General features: G+C 67.3%; 3 protein-coding genes across 3 annotated transcripts; 1 reads left to right on the forward strand and 2 right to left on the reverse strand.

Annotated features, from left to right (window-relative positions):
* The first annotated feature begins 632 nt into the window (after positions 1-632).
* Positions 633-3,452, forward strand: MRPS26 (mitochondrial ribosomal protein S26). The gene is made up of 4 exons (XM_080588810.1): positions 633-918; positions 1,961-2,098; positions 2,296-2,419; positions 2,687-3,452. Exons 1-4 carry the CDS (start codon positions 662-664, stop codon positions 2,816-2,818), a joined length of 651 nt encoding a protein of 216 aa, XP_080444936.1. The 5' UTR covers positions 633-661; the 3' UTR covers positions 2,819-3,452.
* A 146-nt stretch (positions 3,453-3,598) lies between these two features.
* Positions 3,599-6,726, reverse strand: LOC308193773 (neurophysin 1). Its single transcript, XM_080588812.1, has 3 exons — positions 4,953-6,726; positions 4,286-4,490; positions 3,599-3,970 (listed from the first exon to the last, which is right to left on the reverse strand). Exons 1-3 carry the CDS (start codon positions 5,070-5,072, stop codon positions 3,921-3,923), a joined length of 375 nt encoding a protein of 124 aa, XP_080444938.1. The 5' UTR covers positions 5,073-6,726; the 3' UTR covers positions 3,599-3,920.
* Positions 6,727-6,870: 144 nt separating this feature from the next.
* Positions 6,871-11,077, reverse strand: LOC308193772 (neurophysin 2). The gene is made up of 3 exons (XM_080588811.1): positions 8,059-11,077; positions 7,525-7,729; positions 6,871-7,097 (listed from the first exon to the last, which is right to left on the reverse strand). The coding sequence occupies exons 1-3, from the start codon at positions 8,248-8,250 to the stop codon at positions 6,937-6,939; spliced, it is 558 nt and encodes a 185-aa protein (XP_080444937.1). The 5' UTR covers positions 8,251-11,077; the 3' UTR covers positions 6,871-6,936.
* Between the last annotated feature and the right edge of the window lie 259 nt (positions 11,078-11,336).

Consider the following 11,336-nt stretch of genomic DNA (forward strand, 5'->3'; position numbering starts at 1 on the left):
TATCCCCCCCCCGCCGGGATTACCACACCCCCATGGGATAACTCCCCACATACCCTGGATTACCCCTCTCCCATGGGATTACCCCCCTCCCACGGGATCACCCCCTCCCCACCCGGCATTAACCTGCCCCATTTGGGATTACGCCCCACACACACCCGGGATTACCCCCCCCTCTAAGGATTTACCCACCGGAATTACCCCCATATAACCCCCCTCCGACGGGATTACCCCCAGATTCCCCCCTCTCCACCCGAGATTACCCCCCACCCCGGAATTAACCCCTCGGATTACCCCTCCCCCAGGATTAACCCCCGGATTACCCCCTTCCCGCGGGATTAAACCCCGGATTACCCCCCCTTCCCGGGATTAACCCCCCGGATTACCTCGGATTACTGCGGATTATCTCGGATTACCCCGGATTACCGCCCATTCTCTCCCCCCCGCAGGTCCCAGCCCCCCCCGGGCCCTGCCGCCCCCCCCCGGGCCGCCCCCTCCCTCCGCACCCCGCCCGCCCCGGCCCCCCTCCTGCCCTCTAGCCCCTCCCCTCCCCGAACTACATTTCCCGTCACGCCCCGCTCCCCACCCCCTTACCCCTCCTCCCTCCTCATTGGCCGCCGCTTCCCGCCCTCCTACGTCACATCCGTCCCCCCCGCCGGCCGCCATGTTGCGGGCGCTGAGGCGCTGCCGCCCGGGGGCGGTCGTGGCGGCCGCGCTCGGCCCCGGCGCCGGCTCCGGGCCCGGCCTCGGCCTCGCGTGGGGCCCGCGGCTGGTGCCGGCCCGGGGCCGCAAGACGCGGCACGACCCCCCCGCCAAGGCCAAGGCGGCCCGCCTGAAGGTGCCGCCGCCCGTCGACCCCGCCGAGCTCGCCGTGGTCACCGAGCGGTACCGGCAGCACCGCGCCGTGCTCGGGGCCCTCCGGTACCGCGGGGGGGTGAGGGCTGGGAGGGGGTTTGGGGCGGCTGGGAGGGGGTTTGGGGCGGCTGGGGGGCTGCTGTGGGGTAATGGTTTGGCTATGGGGCCGCTGTGGGGCAGGGGGCTGGGTATGGGGCCGCTGTGGGGCAGGGGGCTGGGTATGGGGCCGCTGTGGGGCAGGGGGCTGGGTATGGGGCCGCTGTGGGGCAGGGGGCTGGGTATGGGGCCGCTGTGGGGCAGGGGGCTGGGTATGGGGCCGCTGTGGGGCAGGGGGCTGGGTATGGGGCTGTTGTGGGGTAATGGAGGGGTTGGGGGGCGGTGCAAGGGGGCTGTGGGGCAGGGAGCTGTTTGTGGGGCTGCTGTGGGATGGGGTTGGGATGGGACGGGCTGCTGTGGGGTAACGGTTTGGGTGTGGGGCTGCTGTGGGGCAGGGGGGCGGCTGTGGGGCTGCTCCAGGGCATGTGGCTGGGTACGAGGCTGTTTGGGGGGTAATGGGGGGGGTTGGGGGGTGGTGGCTGTGGGGTGTGGGGATGTCTGTTGGGGCTGCTGGGGGGTGGGAGTAGGATAGTGAAGTTCCCGTGGGATAGGGGTTCGGCTCTGGGGCTGCTCCTGGGCACCTGGCGGGGTATGGGGCCTGTTTAGGGGTAATGGAGGGGTTGGGGGGCAACGCAAGGGGGTTGTGGGGTGGGGGGCTGTTTGTGGGGCTGCTGGGGGGTGGGATTGGGGCAGTCGGGCTGCTGGGGGGTAGGGGTTCAGCACTGGGGCTGCTCCAGGGCATGTGGCTGGGTACGAGGCTGTCTTGGGGTAATGGAGGGGTTAGAGGGTGGTGTAGGGGGGCTGTGGGGCAGGGCGCTGTTTGTGGGGCTGCGGGGGGGTGGGATCGGGACAGTCGGGCTGCTTTGGGGTGGGAGTGGGACAGTCAAGCTTCTGTGGGGACACGTGGCTGGGTGTGGGGCCGTTTGGGGGCAACGGAGGGGTTGGGGGCAATGCGGTGGGGGGGGCTGTGGGGTGCTGAGCACCCGGTGCTGAGCTCCCTGCCCCGCGGCAGCTGCATCTTCAGGGCTGAGGTGCTGCAGCAGAAGCGCGAGGAGCGGCTGCAGCTGGAGGGCTCGGCGGCGCTGCGGGAGGAGCACCGGCTGCTGATGGCCTGGAACGAGGCCGAGAACGCGCGGCAGCGGGCGCGCAGGTGGGGCCGCGGCGGGGCCGCTCGGGCTTCAAGCCCTAAAAACCCGCAGCGGGCTGGAAGCGGGGCTGGCGAGGGCTCCCTTCCCCAGAGCCGCTGCGTTTGTTCTGGCTGCCTGCGACCTCGCGGAGCTCGTACCCAGTTACCGTGTCTCGCTTAGGCGCGTGGTTTTGGTTTTTTTCTCCCTTCCCGCGTGGCAGAGAGGAAAGAATTAGGAAGGCGGCGGAAGAAGAGCAGAGGCAGAAGCTGCAGGCTGCGGAGAGCAAGGCCAGGCAGGCGGCGGCCTCCCTGCGGGAGAAGGAGAGCGCCGTGCTCCGCCTGCAGGTACGGGCGCTGCTCCCGGTCCCAGCTGGGCAGCCCGTGGGGGGAACGGGCTCGTTTCCCGGGGGTTCGTGTCACGGGAACGCGAACGTCGGCTCCCGACTGCACGAGGAAGGGCTGGAGGTGACGCGGGAGCTCTGGGAGCGGAGGGCGGAAGGATCCCGAGCGGGAGGACCCCGAGTCCTCTTTTCGGGGCCCTCCTCCGGGGAGCACGCGGGGATCAAATCCTGCCCGGCCGCCCTCAAGCCGCTCCCCTGCCCTTCCCTTCAGGAGGAAGCCAAATCGTTCCTCACCCCCCAGAACCTGGAGGCGCGCATCGAGGAGTGCCTGGACAACCCGCGCAACTACAACTTCGCCGTGGACAAGGAGGGCCGCGTCGTCAGGCGCACCGTGCTGCCCTAGCGGGGCCAGGGCCCGCGGCTCCTTCCCTGCGCTGCCCGAAGCGGGCGTGGGATTGTCGGACAGGCGGGTTCTGGGGAAGGAGGGAAGGGGAGAAACGCTCGGGCCGGCGGTGGGACCGCGTCGCTTCGAGGTGATCGAGCCCCATCAGAGGAGGAGCCGCGGGTTTCCCTGCTCCTGTTGCTCCGAGGCTGCTCCGCAGCTTCGCCTCCCGCCGGCTCGGACCCTCCTGTTCTCGGAGCTCCTGGGGCCCAGGGGGAGCGAGGCGGATCCCGAGGCAGATCCCAAAGCCCTGAGCTCCCCGGGGGCTGCGATCCCGCCGGCTGCTTCCCGGAGCTGACCCCACTGGTCCCCGGTCGCCTCTCCCGGCTCTGGCTCCCCCCTTTCCCCTTCCCCTCTGTTTCCCTGCGCTCGGTTGGTCTCGGTTTACCTGCAGTGAAAGCCGTGCGCCTCCTGCGGGCGGGGTCGTGCCCGGGCCTTACGCCGGGCTCGTTACCCCACTGCACGCCGCTGTGCCTGCCTGGCCGGGCGCTTCCCCCTCCACGGCACAAACCCTGGGTGCCAGCGGCCTCGCGCGGCCTTTGGGCCCCTCCGGATGCTTCTCGAAGTAAACTTGGTCCCGGTGGTTTTGTCAAAACCGCGGCTCCCGTGCGTTTCGTTGCGTGAAATCGTTCGCCGTGCGTTTTCTGCCCTGGTGGGAGGCCTGTTGGTCACCCTTGAGCCCTCTTTTTTTTACGTTGGATGGGGCCAGATAAGAAATCTGTGCGGAGGGCGTCCCGATCCCGACGTCTCCTTCCCCTTGTCCCGCGGCTGCAGCCTCGGGGCCGCCCGGCCCCAGTGCCCACACCCCGCTACCTGGGGGCGAACCCTCCGCCGCAGGAAGCCCCCTTCCAGCCTCGCTTGGACCCGTGCCCCCCAAAAACCTCCCTTTGTCCCTCCAGCCTGCCCCTGCTGAACCGGGACCCTGCGGCTGCAGCAGGCGGCACACGAAAAGCGTGCAGGCGTTGAGCTTTTGTTCTCCATAGAAGCTTTATTTTTATTTAAGGACGTCGCGGGCCCGGGCTCGTCTGCTCCCCCGGAGCCGCGCAGCTTTTCCCCCGGCGCCCTACGCGAACAGCGCCTCTCGCTCGCAGGCTGGGTCGGCCACGCAGCCCTCTGGCAGGGAGAGAAGGGAGAGCGCGGGGTGAGCGAGGCAGCGTGAAGCAGCAGCACCCTTTTTTTTTTTTTTTTTTATGATTTTCGAGCACGGAGCAGCACCCTTTTTTTTGGTTTCAGAGCAGCGAGGCCGCGCGGCCGCTCCGTGGCGTCATGCCCCATAAAACCTGGGGCTGCCAACCCAAAACCAGAGGCAGCGAGCGCTGCGGGAGCCCGGCGGCTCGCTCTGCCCTGCTTTATTTTTTTTTTTGGCTCGGAGGTTTCCCCTCTCCCAGCTCTAAACCCACCCCCCCCCCCCCCCCCCCCGGGGCTCACCGCTGCTGCAGCAGATGCCGGGGGCGGCACAGCTCGCCCCGTCGCCGCTGCAAGGTTTCCTCCCGGACTCGCAGGGCGTGGGCAAGAAGCTCTCCTCCTGGCAGCGCAGCGTCTCCGGGGTGCCCAGGTAGCAGCCCAGCTCCTCGCCGCAGCAGATGCGGGGCCCGAAGCAGCGCCCCTGGTTCCTGGGGCCGCAGGGCAGGCACTGCGCGGGGCGGGAAGGCGGTGGCGGAGATTTTTTCAGCCCCCCCCGGCTCCCTCCTCGCCCCCACAATTCGCTCCTTGCCTTTGCGTCAGGAGGGATGCGCCCGGGGAGCGGCACAGCCCCCGTGGCTCTCACTTAACGGGGTGCTCGGGCACCCGTTTCACCCCTAAAAGGGCCGTCCTATAAAACCCGCACCCCGTTTGCCCCTCTGGAAGCGTTTTGCCCCAGCTCAAATGGGGTTGGGGCTGGGGAAAAGCAGCAGCTTTACATCGCCGTCCCGCTCCCTCCTTCCACCTCTTCCCCCAAGCTGCTGCGGGGCCAGCCCTAGGCTGCGGGAGCTGCCCGGCCCCAAACCCCCCCTGTTCCTAACCCATTCCCTGCGCCTTGTCTCGGGGATTTCGGAGGATTCGGAGCAGGGAAGGGTCGGGAGGAGGAGGAGGAGAGCGGCCGGCGGGGCCCTACCTTCCTGACGTCCCCGTCCAGCACGGCGCGCTTGCCCCCGATGGGGCAGTTCTGGATGTAACACGCCGAGGAGAGCGCCAGGAGGCCCAGCAGGCAGAGGGCGAGCGCCTTGGCGTGCATGGCTGCGGGGTCCTGCGGGCTCGGGGCGCTTCTGGGGCCCCGTGGCGGCAAGCGGGGTTATTTATAGGGCCCGCCGCTGCTTAGGCGGGCCGCCGGTGTCGTCACCTGTTTCCCCCTAAAAGCCCCGAGGCATTGCTCTCCACGCCGCAGGTCGAGGACGTGAGGGCAGCGCCCTGGCGCTCATTTGCTCCTCGGCGCCCGCTGCGGCTGCGGCAGGGGGACACCCGGGGGCTGGTTTTGGGGTGAAACCTCGTGGTTTCGCTCCTCCAGCCCCCTCGGCGGCCGGGCTGTGGGTTCTTTGCTTCGTGCCCCGTTGGCTGGGCGGGTTTGGAGGCAGGCGTCCCGAAGGCTGCGGGGTGAGGAGGGTGAGGTGTAGGGAGGCTGTGCGCTTGGCCCTATACAAACCCCGTCTGGTTAGGGGGGAAAAACAGCCCCACAGAGCATGGGGGGCCATGGGTTGGGGTGTGAAATGTGATGTCCGGTCCTTTCCCCCCTGCATGGCGGCTCTGGGCGACCCCGAACCCACCCCAGCTACCCAAAACCTCATCAGCAAACGCTCAGAAACCCCCCAAATCCCCCCTAACTCCCACCCTGGAGCCGCACACGTGGCTTGACCGTCCTCCCAAGCCCGAAGCTCCCCCCGCCTTCGTTAGCGCAATTAAGAGCTCCCCGGCTTGAATTAATTCCCCGGCAGCTCTGACGTCTGCGGGGGGCGCGACCCCGAGCCCCGCCGGCGCCTGCTTAATCGGGGAGCGCGACCCCGTGGCCTCCGCTTGGCGGGGCCGCGGGTAACGGGATCGTCGGGGTCATCCCGCTCGGCCCCCAGCGCCCTCGGAGGTGCGTGGGGCTGACGTGGGCAGCGCAGGGCGCGTCCCCCTGGCCGGAGGAGCTCCACCTCCCCCGGGGACCCTATAAAAGCCGCCCGGCCCCGCGCGCGGCCAGACGCCGGCCTGGGGGGACCGCAGGAGGGACTCGGCTCCTGTTTGGGGACACGGACCCCAACAACCCGCCCGGAGCGAGGACCCCGTAAGGGTAAGAGACTTGGGGGCGGTATGTGCCCCAATACCCCAAATCTGGGGGGGAAATGTGCCTGGGGGGGGGGCTGGTCGGCGAGCGATGGGGTCGCTGCGATGGGTGAGATAATTTTGGGGGTTGTGGTCAGCTGGGAGCCCGAAGCTTGCAGATCTTTGGTGCTTTTGGGGTGGTTTTCTTGCTTTTTCTCCCGCTCAGGAGGTGAGATGGAGCCGGCGTCGCCGTCCGAGGGGCGCGATGGATTTGCACGGCGTCGGCCCCGGGAGCTGAACCCCCCAAATCTCTGCTTCCCGAAGGCACCGGAACCCCCAAAGTGCCCCACAGTGGGGCCTGGCAAAGAGGTGAGGTGACGGTGACGTCCTGGGGCACGTCCCCCTCCCGTGTCTGTGTGCGCGGGGCGGGTCAGCACCCATGGGTGCCGGCGGGGACCCCGGGGTGGGAATTGGGGTGGCGAACCCCACAGGCTGGCTCCGCTGGGTGGGCTTTTTCCCTTTTAGTGCTGGAAAAAACGTGGCAAATCCCACACCCAGCAATATCCCTACAGCCGGGAGCCGACCCTCCAAGGCGGAAAATCCCGCTGGGAACGGGACGAGGGGGATTTGGGGACAGGGGATTTGGGGAGGGGGCTGCAGGCGCCGCAGCCACCCACCTTAGAACCCACCCTCGCCATCCCCGAGCCCCGTCGGTGTCCCTGAGCTGCTGACGTCCCCTCCCCATCCCCTCCCCGTCCCCTCCCCATCCCCGTGCCCCGCACGAGGCCAGCACAGTGCAAGAGGACGTTTATTGGGGCTCGTATGTACACGGCGGGGGCGGACGCGCGCGGCGCCGCGGCTCAGAGGCCGGGCTGCCTGCCCTGCTGCCGGCCCGCCAGCTGCATCAGCCGCAGCAGCAGGTCCCCGGCTGAGCCGTCCAGCACCGTCAGGTTCTTCTCCGCCGCCTCCTCGGCCCTCTCGCTGCCTTCCTCCAGGCACGAGGCGTCCGCGGCGCAGGTGTCTTCGGCGGAAAGCAATAGGGACACGTTTAGGAGCTGCGGGTTTCGAGCCCCGGGCACCCGCGTGGCTCGAGCTCCGGCTGCGGTGCTCGCGTTAACCGGGGAGCGGGGCTTTCGCTGGGGTGTCAGGGGATTTTTGTGCCCGGTTCAGCAACGTCTTGAGGCTTGGGGAGGCGCGGGGACAGGGTTTGGGCTCAGCTCCAAGCCCGTTCTCCGTGTCCCGAGCTGGGGACGTCGGTGCTATCGCTCCGTGCCCACCTCCCCTTGGGGTGGCTAACAGCAGGGACACCAGCTCCTGGCACCCCCCCGACCCCTCCCACACCTTCCCCGCTCCCCTCAAACCCCCAAAACCCCCCGTCAACCCCACGTGGGCACCCACTCCAGCCCCGTCGCCTCCCCCGGACCCTTTCGGGGCCCCCTCCCCGTTACCAGCGCTGCAGCAGACGCCGTCGGCGGCGCAGCGGCCGCCGGAGCCGCAGGGCTGCCCGCCGGGCTGGCAGGGCGAGGGCAGGTAGTCCTCCTCGGCGCAGCGCCGCGTCTCCGCCGTGCCCACGTAGCAGCCGCCCAGCTCCGCGCCGCAGCAGATGCCGGGGCCGAAGCAGCGACCTCTGTTCCCCGGGCCGCAGGGCAGGCACTGCAGGGTGGGGGGGGGACCCGGCAGCTCGAGCACCCGGCCCCAAAAATAAAGGGGAAGGGGCTCTGGGTGTGTTTGGGGTCACAAAAAGCACCCCCCCCCCCTCCCCAGCACCATTCAGGTGATGCCCAGGTCCCCACCTCCAGCACGTATGTGCCAAGGGGGCTCGTCCCGGTGGCCCCTTGGGTCCCCACGGCTGCTCCCAGCACGGTTTCAGCCCTATCCCCCAACCCCACGAGCACCCAAGGGGTGCTGCAGATCTTGGGGGGCACCCTCGGCGCCCCGCAAACCCGCCCCCAGCACCCCAAAGTCCCCTCGCGGCCCCGTACCTGCCGCAGGGCCGTGTCGGCCAAGGCGCGCTTGCCGCCCCGGGGGCAGTTCTGGATGTAGCAGGCGGAGGAGAGGGCGAGGAGGCAGAGGAAGGAGAGGGGCAGCGAAGGCTCGGCCATGGCCGGGGGTGCTCGGAGCGGTGCCACGCGTGCGAGGAAGGCGGCCGCCCTGCCGCTGGCTGCGCTCCGCATCTGGCCCCGTGCTGTGCCGCCCGCTATTTATGCCACCGTCCCCCCCCGCCTTGCCTGGGGGGGGGGGGAGGAGAAGGAGGAGGAGGGCGGGCTGGTTATATTTTTTTTTTTGGTGTGTTTTGTTGTTTTTTATTTTTTTTCCTGTTTTCTTTCCCAAATCTCATCCAAGTGAATCTGTAATCGAGGTGATTCAGTGCAGAAGCGCAAGCGGCAGCGCTCAGGGCTGGCAAATCCCCCGAGCCGGAGCTGCTCGGGGGGCACGGCCTCCCCCCACCTCCAAGGGTGGCCACGGGGAGGGGGTGCTCGGGTTTGGGGTTAGTTTGGGGGGGCTGCCTGGGGGGAGGTGGGCTGGAGGGTGCAGGTTTTAGAGGGGTGGTGGTTTGGGGAGCCAAAACCCCAAAAAGGTGTAGAGGATGCGGGTTCGGGGGTGCTGTTTGAGGAGGGACGCTGCACTGCAGGAGGCGGGGTTGGAGGATGTTGTTTTAGGAGGGATGCTGGCTTGGGGGGCGAGGATTTGGGGAGGGCTGCTGGTTTCGAAGACAGTTTGGGGAGCGATACTGGTTTGGGAAATGAGGATTTAGGGAGGGATGCGGGTTTGGAGGATGCTGCTCTGGGAGGGATGCCGGGATGCCGGAGGAGAGCACTGGGGTGCACGCAGGCACCCCTAAACCAAGGGTTTTTTCCCCTCGGCGATGGGAAATTAAAATGCGGTGGGGAAGCAGCTTCCCGACGAGCATCCCGGCCCCGGAGGCGCTGAGGAGGGGCTGGTTTTGGGGTGCCGGAGGGATGGGGACGGCAATGGGGGGGGGAGCCTCCGGGCAGGGCCAAACCTCTGGGATGCTTTCTTATCACAGAGGGGAAACTGAGACACGGAGGGGTTGGGGCAGGCGCACAACGGGGGTGATGCTTGGCAGGGGGGGTGCCCCGGCCTCATCCTGCCCCGTGGATTTGGAGGGAGGCATCACCCCGGGGGTGACGGTGCTGGTTTGGGCGATGGGGGCCCCCAGGAGCAGCAGTGACTCATTAAGGTGCAGCCTTAATGACCGACATCGTTAGCAGCGACCACGTCCCCCCAGCTCACAGCAGGTGCCAGACCCGCTTGCGTTGCAAGGCCGAGGAGGAGGCAAAAAAAAAAAAATTAAAATTAAAAAAGCACTCGGCTGGGGGAAACTTTTCTTTAAAGCGCCCCAAATGTCAGCGCTAAATTGGGCAGCGGCGTTACACGCTCATGCTCCGGCTCTTCATTACTGTATCGTAAAAATTGCATTAGCCGGAGCGATCTGCATTCAAATGACTCTGTGTCTGGAATGATAACGCGGGAATATGAGATTAAAATGTAATTACGCTCTTTAAAGGCGAGGAAGGTTAATAAAATGTTTTCCGAGTTGCAGAGGCTGCGCAGCCGCGACGCAGAATCACTTACGGGAATCAAGGACGGGCTGGGAGGGAGCGATGGGGCGCCGAGGCAAAAAAAAAAATGGATGGAGAGCACGAAAAGGGGGCTTTGGGACGGCGGCACCGTGGGGGACGTGCTCGGGGGGATGTCCCCAGCCCGCGTGGGGGCTCAGCCGGTGGGGTCCCTGCAGGGCCGTGGTGCTGAGCCCAGCAGGACACCCACCCGCGTGCCCTGGGGCTCCCGAATCCCCCCCTGGCACCCACCCGGGGCCACCTTCTCCACGTCCCCAGCCCCGGGTTTGCTCCGCCACGTCCCTGCTCGTCCCCAGGCTCCCGCGGGCCCCAGCGGAGCCCCCTTCGTTAGCGCTGAGCTCCTAACGACGTGCGGGGCGGCGCGGTGTTCATCGGCGCGGGTGGCTGTGGCCGGGGGAAGGAGGAAGGTAAAAGCCTTTGGGCCGTGCCCGAGGCACCGCCGGGGCGCGTTGGCAGAGGCTTGTGCCCGGCGCCTGCCTGGGTGAAGGGGCGCTCCCCAAATTGGCCTGTTTTTTTTTTGTTTTTTTTTTAACCGCTTTTAGCAGCGCCCGGGGCTCCTCCGGCCCGTCACAAGCGTGTCACTCGGTCACCGTGCCCTGGTGGCCGGCAGGGCGACGGGGAGGGGACACCGGGTGGCCACCAAAGGTTCTTCCCCTGCTCCCGAGGAGGAGACAGCCTCGGTGCTGGAAAACCAAGCTGCTCGCACCTCCTGCCCACTCCGCACGGGAGCCGAAGGGCGGCTGGGAGGGAAGGACCCCCCCCCCCCCACGGTCACCACGGGAGCGAGGAGGAGGAGGAAGCACGTCCAGCCGGGGCGCCGGGCTCGGTTCCTGAGCAGTGCAGAGCGAGAGGTGTGCGCGGGGAAATTCGTCCCTTCTCCATCCCTTACCCTCTCCCCATCCTCTGCCAACAAAAAGGGATGCACGGGCTGAGACTTGCTGCCCAGGGGTCCTGTAGTGCCAACAGCGGGGAAAATTAGGTGGATGAGAGCTCGGAACAACCCTGCAGAACACAGAGACTGGTCCCCTGAGCAGGGGGCGGGCCGGGCACCCTCCTGCCACCCCTTCCACCCCCTGCTCCGCCAGGCTGAGTGCTCGATTTCCCTGCGTGGCGACCCACGGGGAGATAACGCGTGCTCAGCCCGAGCGAAACGGCGCCCGGCCTGATCCGCCGCCCGCTGGCAGGGCTTCCCCAGAAACTTCTGGGCTGCTGTGGCTTCGCCCGGAGGCGAGGGGGCTTCGCCTGCGCCAGAGGAGGAGGGCTCCGCGCGGCCGGGAGCGCTCGGAGCGAGCTGGAGGCCTGGGGCGGAGGAGGTGCGAGCGCTGAATCACACCCGGGTGGCTCACGGCACGCACAGCAGCACCGAGGCTGAGGGATTTTGGCTGCCTTAAAAAAAAAAAAAAAGGCGTGAGGTTTTTAGGAATCGTTTTTTTTGCCCGTTTGCTGGCGGTTGTTTGAAGACGGGGGCTTCACATCTTTGCTACAAAGGGAGGTTACGAGCGCCGTAAGACCGGTACAAAGCGGCGTCGCGGCTGCTCGATGAGGCTGCTGCTCGCTCAGACTAGAAAGCCACGAAATTCATGAGCTGCTCAGCGAGGGGCTGCCTTTTAAGAGCGAACCAAGGCGCTACATGTAAAGTGATTCAGCTGCAAGCTCGT

This window comes from Anser brachyrhynchus (genome assembly GCF_964034855.1).
Source record: "Anser brachyrhynchus genome assembly, chromosome: 4".
Taxonomy (NCBI): domain Eukaryota; kingdom Metazoa; phylum Chordata; class Aves; order Anseriformes; family Anatidae; genus Anser; species Anser brachyrhynchus.